The 19594-nt window shown below is 35.9% G+C and overlaps 1 protein-coding gene across 3 annotated transcripts; it reads left to right on the forward strand.

Annotated features, from left to right (window-relative positions):
* Positions 1 to 291: 291 nt before the first annotated feature.
* On the forward strand, positions 292 to 17743 carry si:dkey-24p1.1 (uncharacterized protein LOC556718 homolog). Of its 3 annotated transcripts, XM_026935047.3 has the most exons (18): positions 292 to 404; positions 540 to 623; positions 4357 to 4413; positions 5126 to 5530; positions 5622 to 5903; positions 7014 to 7274; positions 7460 to 7732; positions 8399 to 8674; positions 9572 to 9850; positions 9973 to 10242; positions 11203 to 11463; positions 11716 to 11800; positions 12970 to 13099; positions 13812 to 13960; positions 14073 to 14130; positions 14300 to 14391; positions 15612 to 15678; positions 17293 to 17743. In XM_026935047.3, exons 3-18 carry the CDS (start codon positions 4380 to 4382, stop codon positions 17512 to 17514), a joined length of 3144 nt encoding a protein of 1047 aa, XP_026790848.3. In that variant the 5' UTR covers positions 292 to 404; positions 540 to 623; positions 4357 to 4379; the 3' UTR covers positions 17515 to 17743. The 3 variants fall into 3 exon arrangements, with proteins under 3 accessions (XP_026790848.3, XP_026790847.3, XP_026790849.3); XM_026935046.3 differs by lacking the exon at positions 292 to 404 and having other exon boundaries at positions 482 to 623; XM_026935048.3 differs by lacking the exon at positions 292 to 404 and having other exon boundaries at positions 482 to 623; positions 12970 to 13072.
* Positions 17744 to 19594: the final 1851 nt, after the last annotated feature.

Consider the following 19594-nt stretch of genomic DNA (forward strand, 5'->3'; position numbering starts at 1 on the left):
TTTGCACCAAAGTGATACAGTGCCACAACTTTGCACCTTGTTTCGCCATGTGCGTCATGACCACAGAAATAGAGTAACTAAAATATCTCATATATTGTTATCTACCTGACAAAGTGCTGAATTTATTGTGACTAACAAATTGAATAGCTGTCAGGAAACTGACATGCAGTCAGTCCTCATAATAAAACTCTATACGTAGGCACTTTTTAGAGCACGTCTAACTCCAAAAATAGGTTGTTCTTCTTTCTAAGAAGCAGTGTCTGCTCACAGATGTTATTCAGGTTGCACCAGTATTGACTATTACTGATCACTATAGCAAAGTTTGTACTGAATTTTGTCACACCTTAGAGGCAAAGAGGAAATTTGTGCTACAGGAAGTGGGCTAGTTTGCACATGTTCAGGGGGTAAATATTGGCACTTTTTTAATCTCTAACCGGAATAAGACTGTTTTTTTTTCTTTTTTGTTTTCTGTATGGTTGATCATGCAAATTCAGCACAGGAGTTCTTCTTTTGTTTGACGGCTTCCTTTTGATTTGAAGGGCTCATTTTAGTTTGAAGAATTCACTTAAACAGATTTGAAGTCCTTCGAGCCATTTATTAAGAACGCCGGATTTGACTGCAAGGTAATTTGCTTTTCCCAAACTGTAATTTGTTTGTCAATATATAAATCCTTTTCTGATCAGTTGATAAAATGTGTACTACTTTGAACAGTCAAACTAATGCACTGGAAAATAGCACAATATAATTGTAAGACTTTAGTAAAGCTATTTGCTCTATTAAAAATGATGGTGCACTGCAATACTGAATATGCATGGACTGGATATTTAGATTTCTATAAATATTGAAATATAACATTTGTTGTATATTTTTGAGTGGCAGGAGATTTTACGATTAAAACCCTGCTGCATAAATATTATATAATATTATATTCATATAACTATTTATAAGGTTAAATGATGAAATTAGATGACACTATTTGTGAAGGAACCAACTTGGTTTATTGTTTTTAGTTCACAGGGTTGAATTTAAATAAATGCAATGAATTTACATTATAGATACGTAACACTTACTGCAAGAGTAAAGTTCTCAGTTCCACACCAACTGTTTAACCGTGAAGCCTACACCTTGAAAATGAGTCATTTGCAGCTGCGATATGCCAAATGTGACTGTGATGCATTCACACGTGAGCAGAACTGATGCACCCATATATATAAATAAATAAATAAATATATATATACATATATATATATATAGTATTGTGCAAAAGTCTTAGGCACCGTATTTTTGTTAGTACAAACTTTGTTATAGATTTTTATTTTATGACTTCTACATTATTGATTCAGTACAAAAACATTTTTAGAATTCCAAACATTAGTTTTCCAGCACAACATTTAATGTTACAGAAAAATGTTTGTATGTCAGTAAAGAAAGCAGCATATTACACAAGAGACCACATTTCAGACAAAAAAACATAACGAAGGCTGCTGGGTTTTGCTGCAAAAATAAGTGAGTGTGACAGTCAAAGTCTCCAGAAGAACTGTGGCTGCTTCTGCAAGATGCTCAGTAAAACTAACAGCTCATTTCCTTATAAAACTGCACAAATTGTACCTGAGACTACGATTTTTTTTAAAGTGAAGGACTGTCACACCAAATATTGACTTTGTTTCATTTATTACTGTTTACTGCTCTTTATAGTATTTTTTAAATGTAGAAACATTTAATTTCATTATTTTTGAAGGCATATTTACTCTACAGCATTTCTTTGCATGTGCCTAAGACTTTTGCACAGTACTATATATATATATATATATATATATATATATATATATATACACAGTCAGGTCCGGAGGTATTTGGACAATGATTTTTTGATGAAGTTTTTGTGATTTTGCCTTGATACACCACCACAACGGATTTGAAATAAAACAATCAAGATGTGATTGCAGTGTAGACTTTCAGCTTTATTTTAAGAGGTTCCAAATTAGGAATTACAGCCATTTTAAGCAAAGTACTTCCATTTTCAGGGGCTCAAAGGTATTTGGAAAAAGTGACATAATTGTAAATATAACCATAATTTTAATACTTGGATGAAAATCCTTTGCAGTCAGTGACTGCCTGAAGTCTGGAGCCCATGTTCTCAAAACTCAAATTCTGAGTTTCCTCCCTGGAGATGCTTTGGCAGACCTTCACTGCAGCCACCTTCAGTTGCTGCTTGTTTGTGGGTCTTTCTGCCTTCAGTCTTGTCTTCAGTAAGTGAAAAGCATGCTCTATTGGGTTGAGACCAGGCAACTGACTTGGCCATTGAAGAATATTCCATTTCTTTGCCTTCAAAAAGTCTTGAGTTGCTTTCGCAGTATGTTTAGGGTCATTATCCACCTGCACTGTGAAGCGGCGTCCTATCAGTTTTGTAGCATTTGGCTGAATGTGAGCAGAGAGTATAGCCCTATACACTTCAGAATTCATCTTGCTACTTCTGTCAGTAGTCACATCTTCATAAACACCAGTGAGCCCATTCCATTGGCAGCCACACATTCCCATGCCATAACACTGCCTCCACCATGTTTGACACATGATGTGGTATACTTTGGATCATGAGCTGTTCCTTTCTTTCGCCATACTTTTCTCTTCCCATCATTCTGTACAAGTTAATCTTGGTTTCATCAGTCCAAAGAATCTTATTCCAGAACATGGGAAGCTTTTTTACATGTTTTCTTGCAAAGTCTAATCTGGCTTTCCTGTTCTTGAATGTTACCAGTGGTTTGCACCTTGTTGTAAACCCTCTGTATTTACATTCATGAAGGCATCTCTTGATTGTAGATTTTGACAATGATACGCCTACCTTCTCCAGAGTATTCTTGACTTCTGTTGATGTTGTGAAGGGGTTTTTCTTCACCAAGGAAAGGATTCTGAGATCATCCACTTTAGTTGTCTTCCATGGTCTTCTAAGCCTTTTGATGTTGTTGAGCTTACCAGTGCTTTCTTTCTTCTTAAGAATGTACCCAACTGTTGATTTGGCCACACCTAAGGTTTTTGCTATCTCTCTTATAGATTTATGTTGTTTTTTCAGCCTCATAATGGCCTCCTTCACTTGCATTGAGATCTCTTTGGACTTCATACTGGTAGCTCCAGTCGAACAGCTGCCAAATGCCAACTCAATACCTGATATCAACTCCAGACCTTTTATCTGCTTCATCTGTCTTGAAGTAACGAGGGAAAGGACCGCACCTGGTCAATTAACTTCTTGTCAGTCAATTGTCCAAAAACCTTTGCGGCCCTGAAAATGGAAGTACTTTGCTTAAAATGGCTGTAATTCCTAAATGGTAAATGCCATATTTTAGTGGAACCTCTTAAAATAAAGGTGAAAGTCTACACTTCGATCACATCTTGATTGTTTTATTTCAAATCCATTGTGGTGGTGTATAAAGGCAAAATCACAAAAACTCAAAATCTCCAAATACCTCCGGACCTGACTGTATATATGTATATATATATATATATATATATATATATATATATATATATATATATATATATATATATATATAAGATAAGATAAGATAAGATAAGATAAACTTTATTAATCCCTGAAGGGAAATTCAAGTAGTCTTGTAGATAAGCAAGAAAGAAGGTAGTAAGAGTAGTAAAAAAGTAGTGAGAGTAGTAGAAATCAGTGAGAGTAGCAAAGTAGTGAAGTAGTAAAGCAATGAGAGTAGTGATTAGTCATCTGCCATTGGCTAAGGTGTTGTAGAGCCTGATGGCAGTGGGGATGAAGGATCTCCTGTATCGTTCAGTCCTGCAGCGCAGTGAGGTGAATCGTCCACTGCAGCTGCTTCTCTGGTCCATCAGGGTGTTGTGTAGGGGATGGTCAGGATATTCCAGAATGGCCTCTAGCTTTTTCTGTGTGCATCTCTCTACCACGGCCTCCAGTGATTCAGACCTCATTCCAGTCACTGAAGAAGCTTTTTGCCCCAGTTTGTCCACCCGCCTTGCATCCTTCTGCTTTATGCTGCCTCCCCAGCAGACTGCAGCATAAAACAGCACACTTGCTACTGTAGTTTTGTAAAACATATGTAGCATCTTCCTGCAGATGTTGAAGGACCTAAGCCGTCTTAGGAGGAAAAGCCGTCTCTGCCCTTTTTTATATTGTACATCTGTGTGAAGTGACCAGTCCAACTTATTGTCCAGGTGCACACCTAGATATCTGTAGGCTGGCACCACTTCAATGTCCGCACCATAGATGCTGACTGGATAAGGAGGGGGTTTAGCCCTTCGAAAATCCACTACCATCTTATATATATATATCTTTGAGTTTCTAAGAACTAGAATTTGAAATGGAAATGTCTTCTTTTTCAAAAGATCACACCGTAGCCTACAAAGAGATGTATTCAGTGTGGAAATCTGTCCTTCTCTGGGGTGTGTATTGTTTTTTTTATTTAAATTCTCGAGAAAAAGAAAGTATTGCTTTAAGTAAGGAATAAAACACTGGGGGGTGCTGCTATAGTGACATGGCATTACAATAAGCACCCTGAAATTAATTATATTCCTTTAACATTGCTTCCCAAAGTGTTTTATTCTTCTTATACCACAGCAACTTTTTTTTTTATTAAATAACAACACTATAAGCTATAAACAATCGTTCCTTCACTTTTTCTTGAAGTTAATAAGACAAAAACAATGCAGCTTTTTACTGAGAAACCATAATGTCCTCTGTGGCTGAAAACTTAAAAACTTACAGCTTTGACTCTGACTGAATAACTGACACTGGAGACTTCTTCCATAAATGTTAAATAATTTACATTAACATTAACTTAAATAGTAGGATGTTTTAAAATCATTTTATTATTAGCCTTAGATTATGTGGAGCATCCACCACACAAGTCCCAGTCAATGAGCTGTTCCTAGATACATTAATATGTTACAGCAAGCACATTAATATAAGCCTGTGATTTGAATTAGAGTCAGCACTAATGTTAAAGCTGCTGGTATAGAAAATTAATCAACACCTATAGAGCAATCACTTTTGAGAATTCAAAATTGTTGTGGTATATTAAAAAATAATAACTATTATAATGTTGTAATTATACTGGTAATTAATTATGTGTTACTAATTCTTTTTCTCCCTCAGTCTTGTTTTGTTTGTTTAGCTCGATAGCAGCGCCTGATAAATCTAACCCATCTATAGTCATCACGGGGGAAAAAGCAACAAGACAAGAAGGATCGTGTGTCACAATCGAATGCAAATATAGATATAAGGAGGAAATGCAACTATTTTGGCTAAAAGATCCTGAGTGGAATACACATGAAAAGAGATTTGATGGAAAGATTGTATATAGTAATACATCGCAGAGGCCACAGGTTTCTGAGTATTCTGGCAGAGTGGAATTTGAATTATTAAATGAAATCGGTTATTGGGCCCCATGCACATTAACAATTAATGATCTTAAAAAGAATGACAGTGGAAACTATACATTTAGGTACATAAAAGGAGATGACAAATATATAGGTAACAGATTTCATCTTACAGTCACGGGTGAGTCCTATGACCTCTGTTAACTAATTCTTAATCTTATTTTTAAATTCATTGCATTACAATCCATACATTTTGTCAATTTATATTGTAGACAATCCCTGCAAGGTCCACATTAAGCCACCAAATTTCAACAAGTCACTCAAAGAAGGAGACAATGTGAGTCTTCACTGTGCAACATCAGCAGCCTGTGAGTCTTATCCTAAATGGCAGTCGTCTGGTTCAAGTGAGGTTCTCACCACAGAGGACACAGAAGAAAAACGCAGTGAGCTGAAGTTGACAGTGAACTGGACAGATGATAGGCGAATTTTGACATGTTCTTCTGGAAGCCATAATGACAACTGCCTGGATAGGACGGTTACACTGAGAGTGGAATGTGGGTATAGATGAACAAAATACTGTGCATACCTTATGTATTTATTGTGTGTGTATGTATGTGATTATATTTTGAGAATTTATAAAATAATAATCTTTAATTATATAGAATTTTTCCTTCTGAGGTCAAAATCTCAAAGTATGTCACCTACAAATGATTAGAAGGTTAAATTAAGGTCATGGTATTTGAGGAATAAAACATGACAGGGTGGTGGGATGCCACCCAGAAGTTGATTATTTTCCAATAACAGCACATAGTGTTGTGTTTTATTCCTCTTCTACCACAACAACTTGTCAATGCTAACAAATTTCTGTTAATGAAACAACAACAAAACATTTTTATTCATTTATAGCTATATTTACTGGTTTAGAATGTTCATGAAACAAGTTAATTCATGGTTTATATAATACATAACACGTTATATCAGCCAGTCGTTGTCTCAAAAGCCTCTTGTTTTTCTCTGTCTTGAAGCTCGTCATATCATGTGACAAAGAAACCTCAAAGCTCTCTGCCCTAAAGACTTTCCTGTATCGGAAAAATTACAGCTTTACCACTTTTACTTTTGTAGACGGTTACAACGTTCTTACAGAAACCATCACCATATCAACAATTACAATCTCATTTAAAATCTGTTTATGTGCCACAAACTGTTACTATAGAAATGATCACATATTAGAATGAGGGCATTAATATAAACCTTTGCTTTGCCATGCAACCAACACTACTGTGAGATCTGCTGTTATAGAAAATTAATCAACACCTTCTGACCAAGCAGAATTGAGAATTCAGCACTGTGGTATAACGCATATAAAAGTCTATAAGAAGTACTATAAACCATGAAAATAAAAAGGAAGACTAAAAAATTATAAAGTTAAATAATTATGTTTTTGGCTGTTTTTGGATCTGGGTTTAAAAACTGTTATTGAACTAGCATTTCTAACGTTATCTGATTTCTATCCCAGAGATTAGGGGCAAAGTAAGAAAAATGTCTTCCTCCAGTTGAGCTGATGAGTTTTTTGACTCAAGGACTAGGTTTTTTGCAAGCCAATGTTAGTTCTAGAACATATGGCATCTCTATTATTTATTTATTTATTTTATATATTTATCTAGATGCACCCAAAGAAACAAAAGTGCTTGAGAGCTCAAGCTCTAAGGATGTGAAAGAAGGAGAACAAGTGACAATTTCATGCTCCAGCAAGGCCCACCCTAATGCTAACTTCACATGGTTTCGACGTCAAACCTCTTTTTCCAAGCATGGGGAAAATCTTACTTTACATATTATGACACCAGAAGATGGAGGCATTTTCTACTGTGAGGCTAAAAATAAACATGGAAGAGAAAATTCCACTGACATAAAAATCAACGTTATTTGTAAGTATGTGTCTGTTATTGAATCAATAATTGCACTGCATTTAGCAGTCATGAATCAAATATTTTGAAAATACTCAGAATAAGCATATTGTTCAACAGATTATCATCAATTAGTGAACAGAGATGAAGAAAGAACATCAAAAAAGGCAAAAACACATATAATATATGCATAATGTGTTTCTCAGATGCTCCAAAAGGTGTCACCATCAGTCATCAATCCAATGATCTCAGAGAGGGAGACCAGCTTACACTCACATGCTCGGTGCAAAACAGCAATCCAGCAGTCGGACAGTGGTCCTACAAATGGTACAAAGATGATCAAGAGATTAATCATCAAACAATGAATACATTCACTGTGCAAAGCATAACACGATTTGACAAAGGAAGATATCAGTGTCAGGCCGGAAATTCAGTAGGAGAGACCAAGTCTGCCCACAGTACCCAAGTATCTGTGCAGTGTAAGTATTATGTGGCTATATGTGGGACAAGCTATAATTCCACTATGACTCATTTTTTTTTTTTTTAGAAATGAGTTAAACAAATGAGTGAAACTTGTATTTTTACAAGAAAGTAACAGTGAGGTGCAATGTTAAAAAAACAAAAACCTAAAAATACTACATGCTGTAGAGATACTCTCATGTCATCATCTTATAGTACATCTAAAAAAAAAATGTATGCTCTGAAACTGCACATGTGAACTGCTGAATTATATGAGATACATCAAACCACATGAAAAATTAACATGTGAAAGTAAATAAACCATGTGTAAAAAAATGACATTTGAAAATTACATGAAACTTGAAAAAAAAGAAAAACACATGCACTACATGCAAAAAGTCCAAATTCATGTGTAAATTTTGTAACTTTTCTGTAAATGATTACACCATGAAAAGTCTTGTGTTTATAGAAATAGTGTCTTAAAAGTTTCTCAAAACAGTCTAAATAAATTTGATGTGCATATTTTTATTAAGCAAGTTTATTAAGAGTGTTTTGTACAATGATATTTAAAACATTAAAGTTTTTTTCTGAAATACCAGATCATACATTATGTGCACAATTTGAAAATGATGTTTAATTTCTCTCTCTCTCTCTCTCTCTCTCTCTCTCTCTCTCTCTCTCTGCAGTTGTTCCACAAAACACACACATTAAAGGCGAAAATAGCATAAAGTTGGGTTTCCACCTTAAGCTGGAATGTGTTACCGAGGCTGATCCTCTTCCTAACAATTATTGCTGGTATTTTAAACCAGAAAATGATCACCGGTTTCTCAGCCTTTCATACCTACATCAAGCGTACCATATTGAGAACGTGACTGTTAGTAATGGTGGGTCGTATAAGTGCAGTGCGCAGAATGTTATAGGTGCAGGAGCAAACTCTACTGACTTCAGTGTTGTTGTGCTGTGTAAGTATATATTGTTGTTTGTTTGTTTTTAGATTTATGGTGTTATTTTTCAGCTATGTGAAGTATCATGTTTAACATTATGTCACTGCATACAAATCCTTCTACATAAGCAAGAAGACAGCTTGGCATAGGTGTTTTTCCCCCTTAGATTTTAATGAATATGGATAAGTAGGCAACAACTGTTAATGTTTCAACCTCTTTTCTTAGCTATTTCTTTTTCGTCAGAAGCTATAGCTGTAAGTTATTGTTGAAATTATGGCAAAAATAATTTTTAAAACTTCTAAGATATTTATTCTAAACTGAAAGATCACAGTGATAACCAATCCACTCCCAGCTAACAGATTTAGGTTACTGGAAATTTCCAGAATGTTATGGATCTAGGAACTTTTGGTTAGAATGTGCAATCAGTTAAATTTTCTGCGTTTCCTGAGAACATTTATAAATAACATTTTAAGTACCTAAAATGTTAAATTCTTCCTAGTCTGACTAGGAAGTTTGTGTGAGCAACATTATAATGCATTGTGAAGCAGCCCATTATTACAGTTCATTGCAGGAATGTTATTTCTGGAGTGTTACAGTCTCATCTTAAAAGCTTCTGAACACTTACTGAATAAGTGTCTAATAATATTCTCAGTTATCTGTTACCTGAGACTGCAGTACAATAGCATTTAGATTCCAGGTATAGGGTATATATATATATATATATATATATATATATATATATATATATATATATATATATATATATATATATATATATATATATATATATATATTAGCATATAGGTGACTAGTGCATTTCATGCCTTTATATATTGTTAATAACTTTGTTTTCTAATTCCTCAAAAATATACATTGCATTTCCTTCTAAAATGCTGCCTTCACTTTTATTCACAGATGCCCCCAAGAAACTAAATCTGACCATGAAACAAGTTGTAAAGGAAGCTGAATCGTATACTATCACATGTTCTGTAGAAAGCTCACCCCGGTCGGTGCTCACGCTATGCAGATCATCTCTGACAAACCCAGAAAAAGACAAAGAAACCCTAAAGACGGTTCATTCCAACTTTCTCAGTTTAACTGCCAAAGCAACCATGTCAGATGCAGGTGTGTACACCTGCACAGCAAAAAACACAGAGGGAGAAGACTCCTTACAACATCAGTTGAAGGTTTTGTGTAAGTAAAACTGCTTACATCTGCTCTATTTTGTGAGTAAGCTTGTTATTAAAATATTATCAAGAAGTAAGCTATTATCAAGAGCTAAATATCTTCAGTGCTACTTCTTGTTGTCTTTGCAGATGCCCCTAAAAATGTTAAAGTATCAGCATATCCTGGTGAAGTGCTAAATGAGGGCTCTAACCTGACCCTCACCTGTACAGCTGATTCTGTACCCCAGGTGTCTGCTTACATGTGGAAGAAATCAATTGGGAAACATTCAGTGACACTGGGACTCGAACAGACAATAACATTCCATTTCCTGAAGAGCTCTGACTCTGACCATTACTTCTGTATCTCCAGCAATGAAATAGGCAGTGCTAAGCCCTCATCAGTATATATCAGAGTCAAGTGTACGTATCCTGTCATATCATGCCAGCTCTTGTATCTGAGTTAATGTGGGGAAAATGGATAAAATGATAAAATACATAGTTTCAAAATCATAAGTCAATGAGACTGTTCATGCAAATTTTCGTGAAACTTAACAAAATCAGTCATACGACTGCATTACTGGTAATGAACAAATAATCTGTTTGGTGGGTGGGTTGTACTTTCCTGTGGGTGAAAGCAAATAGTAAGACATGAAGCTCATGTGACAAACAAAGGACATGTTCATTGACATGAATGTGTGACAATTTCAGTGTTTATTTGTTCCTTATTAACTGCCTGGACAGGGTTGCTGTGGCTTAAATTAAGCTACTGGTTTGCGTATATTTCATAAAATAGAACCAGCTAATCTAAAAAATTAATCATTTAATGCATGAGAGGGATTTTAAAAACAGTCTAGCGCACATCTCTAGTTGAGACTAATTATGAACTGGAGTGAAGTAGCTGAGGTTGTCAGAGCCAGAATTCATACAGCATAATGACAGTGCTGGCATTTCTATAATTCTTTTTTTCAGTGTTCTCCAGTGTTTCTTAGGATATAGTGGTAGGCATCATATTTAATTTGTTAAGAAAGAAAGAAAGAAAGAAAGAAAGAAAGAAAGAAAACATTTTAGGCTACTAAGTTTTAAACACCCACTTCAGGTTTAAATCTGAATAGGGAAAAAAATCTGAACCAGATACAGATACAGTGGCAATGTGTTGCACTCCTACTATAAATGTTGAAAGACTCAAAAAGAAACATTACAGAAGGATAGGACTGGCAGTAGAAGAAGTCATAGAAGTTGGCTACTGTCTTTGCTAGCTACTGATGATGATGATGATGATGAATACATTCTGTAACTATGTCAGAAATGGTGTTATCATTTGTATCTCAATAAGCCAGTTTATGCAATGTTCATCCTATACTTTTTTTTTTTCTTGTTCAGATCAGCCACGCATAACGATTATCCATAACATGACATCACTGAGTATATGGGAAAAAGCGGCTCCAATCCACCTGAGTTGCAGTGTTCAGTGTGATCCACCAGCTGATTTATTTGAATGGTACAAGCTGGAGGAAAACACCACTGTCTTGTCATATAAACAGAACTACACAGTTCAACCAGAAAATCCAGGAACGTACTACTGCTACGCAAGCAATGAAGTAGGGAAGTCAAGATCTGAACCAGTCAAAATACTTCTTAATTGTACGTCCGAATTTACACTTCTAAAGCTATTCATGACTGACGATTTGTATGAGAAATCAATGCAAATGTGTACAGTATACATCACAAGCAGAGAAAATTAACTAATAATATAATGGATTCATTACTTTAGTTTATAGACTTTTAGTTTTCTCTTGTTGCATTTTCATTTTCATTTGTAATCTATACTAAATGCTAACATTATTATGGTGCTCTGAAATATTGTCAACTCAAATTTCATTTCTTATCTCTTAGACTTCATTATTAAACGGCTCATTCAGGTCATCATCTCCTTATTGGTCATCCTCTTTCTGATTGGTGTCATGTTTCTGCTACAAAGGTAGAAATTTCTCTGCTATATTCTGTGTTACAAGAAAAGTGTTATTACAGTTCAGGTTATGGTGCAGTTTGTAATTTTTAAAATGAGTTTCTACCTAATAACCATACAATTTAAGATACCCTAGAAAAACTGTGACCTATTCCTACTGCTTTCATACATTACATCCAGAAAATGACTAGTTAGACTTTCTCAGGATTTTTGGCTGTTTTCTCTTTTCTTCCATATAGTACAGTGCTTTCTTCGAAAATTAATTTGGAAAACATTTAGTTTTGAGCAATTCTCTTCACAGATCATAGGTGACAGGTGTTGATTTGATATTATTATTAATTCACAACACATTGCATGTACACCCACTGTCCACTGTAATAGGAACACCTGCGTATTTATACAGTTATCCATGTATGCAGATACAGGTCAAGAGCTTCAGTTGATGTTCACATCAAACATCAGAAATGGGAAAAAGTGTGATTTCTGTGACTTTAACCATGGCATGGTTGTTGGTGCCACATGGGTTACCTTAAGTATTTTAGAAACTGCTGATCTCCTGGAAATTTCACTATCTCTAGAGTTTACACAGAATGGTGCAAAAAACAAAAAGACGTCCTTTGTGTGGAGGGTCTGCAGGCTGAAATACCTTGCTGAGGAGAATGACCAGACTGGTCTGAGCTGACAGAAAATCTATAGTAACTCAAATAATCACTCATTACAATCGTGGTAAGCAGATTGACCTGTATCTGCATGATTTTATGCATAGTGCTGCTATCACATGATTGGCTAATTGGATAACTGCATGAATGAGCAGGTGTACCTATTAAAGTGGATGGTGAGTGTAGAACATCTGAATTTCTTACAGAGTGACTCTTTTGATTGCAATTGCAATTCCCATTGCAGGCAGCAGAGCTCTAAAAATACCAAAGCCATTTTAATTCATGTAATAGCCCCACTAAATTTCAAATGCTTTTTTTCCAATTATTTTCAACTTTTGAATTACTAAATATAAATAAATTAGGCTTTTAAAATTTGCTTATCATGAAATTAGTTGTTTTTCTTTGTGATCACTCAAGTGTTGGACTTATTCAGAAGTCTCTCGTTACATCTTTATTACTTTAATATATTAAGTGTGTGTGTCTGTGTGTGTGTCTGTGTGTGTGTGTATGTCTCACTTACAGAATTGTCCTGAGAAAAAGATCTTCAGGGAAAAATGAGGCAGCCCAACGGTCATTTTTCTTCTCACCAGCTCCATTATGGTCTTTATCGAACTTGCACTCATCGGTTAGTTTTCTTCTGTTTATTTCAAAAGTAAGCACTTTCAGAAAAACAGCATACTACATGACTTTCTGTCTGTGTGGAGGTTCTTTGTGTGTTCTCCCCATGTTCACGTGGGCTTCCTCTGGGTTCTTTGATATCCTCTCACCTCTCAAAAACATGCCATTAGGTGGATTGGCTAAGATAAATAACCCTTAGGTGTGAATGTGTGTCTTCATGGTGCCCTGTATATTTTTGGCTCATACCTAGTTGGGACACTAGGCTCCTCATCCAATGCAACTCATACTTACGCGGACAGCCACATGTTTTTGTGCTTGCATGTTTAGTTTTAGTCAGTCCCTTGACATAAACACTTTGATTATTTAAAAACTTCTCCATCTCCTCATGTTCAGCATAATAACATCTGGCATCAATCATTGACAATAACCACAGCTGTAAAAAACCCAGAACATATGTTAACATAGACAAATAAACACAATAAAACATAGCATTAATAAGCAATTAATACTTTTAAACAAGCTAACAAATACCATTGGATTATAAGGCTCAATTTGTGTTAAGAATGAATGGGAGGTAGAACCTTATAATACAAAGGCCATAAAATATCGATCTGGTTCTACAACAAGTAATGGTTCAATGCCAGAGGTGTATATGTTTTTGAGGCTGTCATTCATGGTAGGTTTATCCAAGACAGGCAGACATTCACTCAAACACTATTTCAGTTAACAAATTATATTGTGTGTAGGGCTCACGTAACAACATTACGGAAAACCTGGTGATGGAGGAATCTACGGAGCGCTCTGGCTTCAGGGACAACCATTCAGCCACTGCTGTTCACTCAAATCCTCCAGCCAACAGGAACAAACAAGCAGGAAGATTGACCACTCTCCATACGTGTGTGATTTGGAGGAGTAGATTGTATCCATAAGAGTATTATCTCTTTAGTTTCATATTTTATACTTTATGAATAAATTATATTTTATACATTATGTTTCTGCATTTCCAGGCCAAATTCTAACATTAACACAGTGTATGATGCTGTAAAGTTGCCCCCATCCATGCTGGTAAGAAACTATAGGATTTCTTTTTCCTTTAATTACTAATCAGCTAGTATATACGGGGTTTTCCATAAAGTCCTATGTCTTTATGTGTAAAATAGTAAGCTTACAATCTAACATATCCGATAAGCAAAACACAAATGTGATAACCTGTAATTTGGCATTGACTTTATAGAAACAACATCATCATACAGAAGAGGATTTAACCATGACCACTGTGAACTATGCTATGCTACAGTTCATGGACAGCAAAAATCCAAATAAAAGGTATATACAGTCAGGTCCAGAAGTATTTGGACAATGACAGAGTTTTTGTGATTTTGCCTTTATTCACCACCACAATGGATTTGAAATAAAACAATCAAGACGTGATCGAAGTGTAGACTTTCACCTTTATTTTAAGAGGTTCCACTAAAATATGGCATTTACCATTTAGGAATTACAGCCATTTTAAGCAAAGTACTTCCAGAAGTTAATTGACCAGGTGCGGTCCATTCCTTTGTTACTTCAAGACAAATGAAGCAGATAAAAGGTCTGGAGTTGATATCAGGTATTGAGTTGGCATCTGGCAGCTGTTCGACTGGAGCTAGCAATATGAAGTCCAAGGAGATCTCAATGCAAGTGAAGGAGGCAATCATTAGGCTGAAAAAACAACATAAATCTATAAGAGAGATAGCAAAAACCTTAGGTGTGGCCAAATCAACAGTTGGGTACATTCTTAAGAAGAAAGAAAGCACTGGTAAGCTCAACAACATCAAAAGGCCTGGAAGACCACGGAAGACAACTAAAGTGGTGGATTGCAGAATCCTTTCCTTGGTGAAGAAAAACCCCTTCACAACATCAACAGAAGTCAAGAACACTCTGAAGAAGGTAGGCGTGTCATTGTCAAAATCTACACTCAAGAGAGCCTTCATGAATGTAAATACAGAGGGGTTACGACAAAGTGCAAACCACTGGTAACATTCAAGAACAGGAAAGCCAGATTAGACTTTGCCAGAAAACATGTAAAAAAGCCTCCCATGTTCTGGAATAAGATTCGTTGGACTGATGAAATCAAGATTAACTTGTACGAGAATGATGGGAAGAGAAAAGTATGGCGAAAGAAAGGAACAGCTCATGATCCAAAGTATACCACATCATGTGTCAAACATGGTGGAGGCAGTGTTATGGCATTGGCATGTATGGCTGCCAATGGAACAGGCTCACTGGTTTTTATTGATGATGTGACTGCTGACAGAAGTAGCAAGATGAATTCTGAGGTGTATAGGGCTATACTCTCTGCTGTGGTGGTATATAAAGGCAAAAACACAAAAACTCCGTCATTGTCCAAATACTTCTGGACCTGACTGTACATGTGAAATGACAAATTGAGCAACTATTTTATGTGAAAAATACAATTTGTTAAACATCTATAAAATATTATAGTCTTGAATTATAAGTTTTAAAATTTTGTACTATTGTTTTTATTATTTTTTTTTTTGTCGTAGTGTACCGAGCCGTGATGGTTGTGGTCCAGTCTATGCTGAAGTTTCAAAAAATAAACAAATGGCAAAGGTAAGTCATATTACTCATACTACAATTCAACAACGGCTGACCTATTGATCCAGATCATGTCTTTTGATTTCATAGGAATACACTTCCTTTAAAAGGCATAATGGATCTTATACATTTTCATGCATGGGATCATCCTTATGGCAAGCAACCTTATGTTCCGTACAGTATTTGTAAAGGCCATTTGTAAGATTTCTTTTAAGAGCCTAATTGTTATGAATAATTTAGTCTCAAGGAGCTTTCACGAAACCAAATCCTAGAATTGGGGCAGGCCACCATGGCCTTAGCAGAGCTACCTTTCGGTAATTAGTAGCAACTGGCTCCACCTGTAACTGGCCTATTTAAGGGCTGCTTACAGGTTACTCAAATGCTCAGTCTTGAGTTCATGCTGCATGGGTAAGACTAAGGTTATTTATTTATTTATTTTGGAAACCTAGAGCTGTACTCTAACCTTTCCTCTCTGCTGGGTTGGTCTTGCCTTGTCCACCTAGCTACCCTCTCAAGTCTTTGGGTTCCTGCTCTTGGGTGAAAAAATAAAAATAAAATAACTTTTGTTTCCTGGTTAGCTCCAGAGGTTGCTCCTAAAGTTTATGCCTTTAGTTTCTCCTTTGTTATTATTCTCACTTGTTTTCTAACCCAGAGGTCATGAGTTCGAGTCCAACTCTTGGTTATTGTTAACCTGTGTATTTTAGGAGCGTGCTTTTTCAGTTTGTTACATTCTCCATAACCAGTGCAGAGTGTGTTGGCCTGAGCCTATTATTTATTTCCCTTTAGTAGGTTTCTGTTCATTCTCCTTGTCTGCTCTGCACTTGGATTCTATATCTTGAGTATTTGTCTTGCCTTGCTCAGGTCTCAAATCCCAGCACTGTCAGTCTGCCACTGCTGGGCCCTTGAGCAAGGCCCTTAACCCTCAGCTGCTCAGTTGTATAGATAAATGTAAGTTGCTCTGGATAAGGTGCTGTAAATGTATGCAAGGTGATGGGCCTCCACAAGCCACCAGAACATCTTTCAATGATTCTACTTCAGTGATGTCTCTGGGATTGTACCTTTTCTTCCAAAAGATATTCCCTTCATTTGTTTTTTAATGATTGTGGTGTAGAGCACTGTTTAACACATTGCTCAAAAATCTCCTAGAGGTGTTAAATTGGTTTGAGCTCTGGTGACGTTAAAAGCCATAGCATATGATTTATAACCTTTTCTTCTTTTCATCAAACCATTCAGTGAGCACTTGTGCCCTGTGATCTGGGGCAGAGTCATCTTGGAAGAGACCACTTCCATTAGGATAGAAATGTTTCATCATAGTATAAAAGTGATCAGTCAGAAGAACTTCATATTCATTTTCAGGGGACACCAGACATTAGTCTTTATGATCAGTTGTTTGTACACTATTGAAAAAACAAATTAGGGAAGAAAGTTAAATATAGAATGCTGAGACATTCTTCAGGTTCTCCCTCTGAAAAGTTCTATGTAGCAACAGAGGTTTTCCTATTAGAGTCTGAAGTAAGAAGCTTAAAAACCCCTCACTATTGGTCACATATTGGATGTGTAGGCTTTGGTAGGTTAAAGCATGATCAGTCTGGGAGAAATGAACTTCACTTAATGCTGCCTTTCTTGCAGAAACGACAAGATGGTCATGAAGATTATGAAAACGTGTCCGGTGCCTGTGCTCCGAAGCAGCCGTTTCCAAACATAAACTGGGACTCGGACACCAGTGAGTCAGAAGAAGAGGTGAATTACACTAAAGTGTCATTCACTGTAACATCACACCACGATCCACAGATGTATATACTTGGTTCAGATGAGGAAGACAAAACCGAATACTCTGAGATCAAAGTTTAGGATTAAAAGAACATTTATGTATATGCGTGTATGTAAAGCTTCTAGTACAATATGCAGTAAATTGCTATAAATTATGGCTCTCTAAAATAATTCTGCTAAATCAGAGCACTGTTATGTGGCAGTCTGGGAAAACACATTTTATGTAACTCTGGCTGAATATACTATATCAGAATGTACTTTGACTGATTTTAAGTCTCTACTTTAAGAAAACATGACTATTTTACCAAAATGACTTGGAAGTGTTTTTATTTGGACTACTTTTCTAACCTTGCCTTGGCTATCTGTAGAGATCATGTAGTGTAAGTAGCCAGTTTAACAAATGCGGTGGTAAAAACAGTCAGTCTGCCTAAAGATGTCCAAAACTGGTTAAGGGTGATTTCCTCACATCACAGTGAATGTCATGTTTTGATTGTTGGATAGCTACATGCCATAGTGAAATGGAAATAAGCCTAATCAGTTCAGATTATACTCGGACTATCTGACTATCAAAATGTTCGAGTGACATTTACCTCAGTGGATGATGGTGATAAACTGATAACTCATTTCCCATTAAATCTTTTTTTCCCCAATATTTTTCATAGGTATATTAAGTTATATGGAATTTTTTTAATGCTTTTTTTATGTTATAAAAAAAAGTATAAGTTTTATTTTTTATACTACTGTATTTACTATATGTAGTAGAAAATTTAAATAAAATCACCATGTGGAGGGTTTTTAAAGAGGGGGCACACAGTCAGGAGGGGAAAAACAAAGTTCACTCTTGTTCAATTCTGTATTTGTTAATCAGGGCCTAAATAATTGTGTGGTCCTCACCAACTTCTATAAACAGCTTTAGATGATGACAAAACAGATTTCAATATGTAGTCATTTTTCCCTTGAAGTAAACCAACATTCAGAAACCAGGTGAGGAAAAATAAGTACACCCTTTAATTCAGTAATATATAGAACCACCTTTAGCAATAATAACTTGAAGTAAACATTTTCTGTAGGAGTTTGAGTCTCATCATTTTGGAGAAACATTGTGTCTTTACACATTGCTTCAGTTCACTTTTTGTGGGCATTCGTTTATGCACAGCTCTCAAGACCCCGCCACTGCCTCTCAGTGAGGTTGAGGTCTAGACTTTGACTTGGCCATTCTCACCTTGGTTTTTTTTCTTTAGATGTCAATTTGCTGTTGTGCTTGATCATTGTCCTGTTGCATGACAAAATTTCAGCCCAGCTTAAGCTGCTGGACAGATGGCCTCACATTTGTCTCATGAATATTCAGATGTAAAGAGGAGTTCATCGTTGTCTCAACGTTTGGCTGCAAAACAAGCCCAAATTCTCACCTCTTTACCACCATGCTTGACAGTTGGTATGAGGTGTTTGTGGCGATATACTGCTTGTCAAACATAGTATTGCGAAATATCTCCACATTGGTCTCATTAGTCAAAGAATCATTTTCCAGACCTTTTTGTGGCTTGTTCAGATGCAATTTTGCAAACCTAATTCATGCTGCCCTTTTTTTTTTTTTTTTCTTGTTTACTCCTTTAATGATTGTGGAAGTAGGAAATGTGTACTTATTTTTTCCAACCTGGTTTCTGAATGTTGGTTTACTCTTTGGGGGGGAAAAACATGATTACATATTGAAGTCTTGTAATTTTTGTTGTCATTTGAGGTTATTTGTTTGTTCAAAGGAGATGGAGAGGACCACACAATTATTATTTAAACTCTGAGGGGAAAAAAATTAGAATTGAAGGAGGGTGTACTTTTTTTTCCCCCCATGATTGTATATTTAGATTTTTAGATTTTGACTGTTGTATAAGTTCTGTTTTGGTTTTTTTTTTTTTGTGCAGATATTCTATAAACAGGAATTTAGTCTCTAGTGGGATCGTGATCTAATAATTTTAAAATACTTCTCGTGTTCTTGTGTGTGCTTTGATTAGATCATTATGTACTACTCTCCTGTGCTGGGCTTTGTTTTCCTTCTGCTTCAGCTATGTCCTAACCACTTTCCTTGCTTATGTTCATGATTTCATTGTGTGTGTTGCTACAGTGCACCTCTAACTGGTCATATTTCCTAGTCCATTTCCCCCTATTT

This window comes from Pangasianodon hypophthalmus, chromosome 14, assembly GCF_027358585.1.
Source record: "Pangasianodon hypophthalmus isolate fPanHyp1 chromosome 14, fPanHyp1.pri, whole genome shotgun sequence".
NCBI lineage: Eukaryota > Metazoa > Chordata > Actinopteri > Siluriformes > Pangasiidae > Pangasianodon > Pangasianodon hypophthalmus.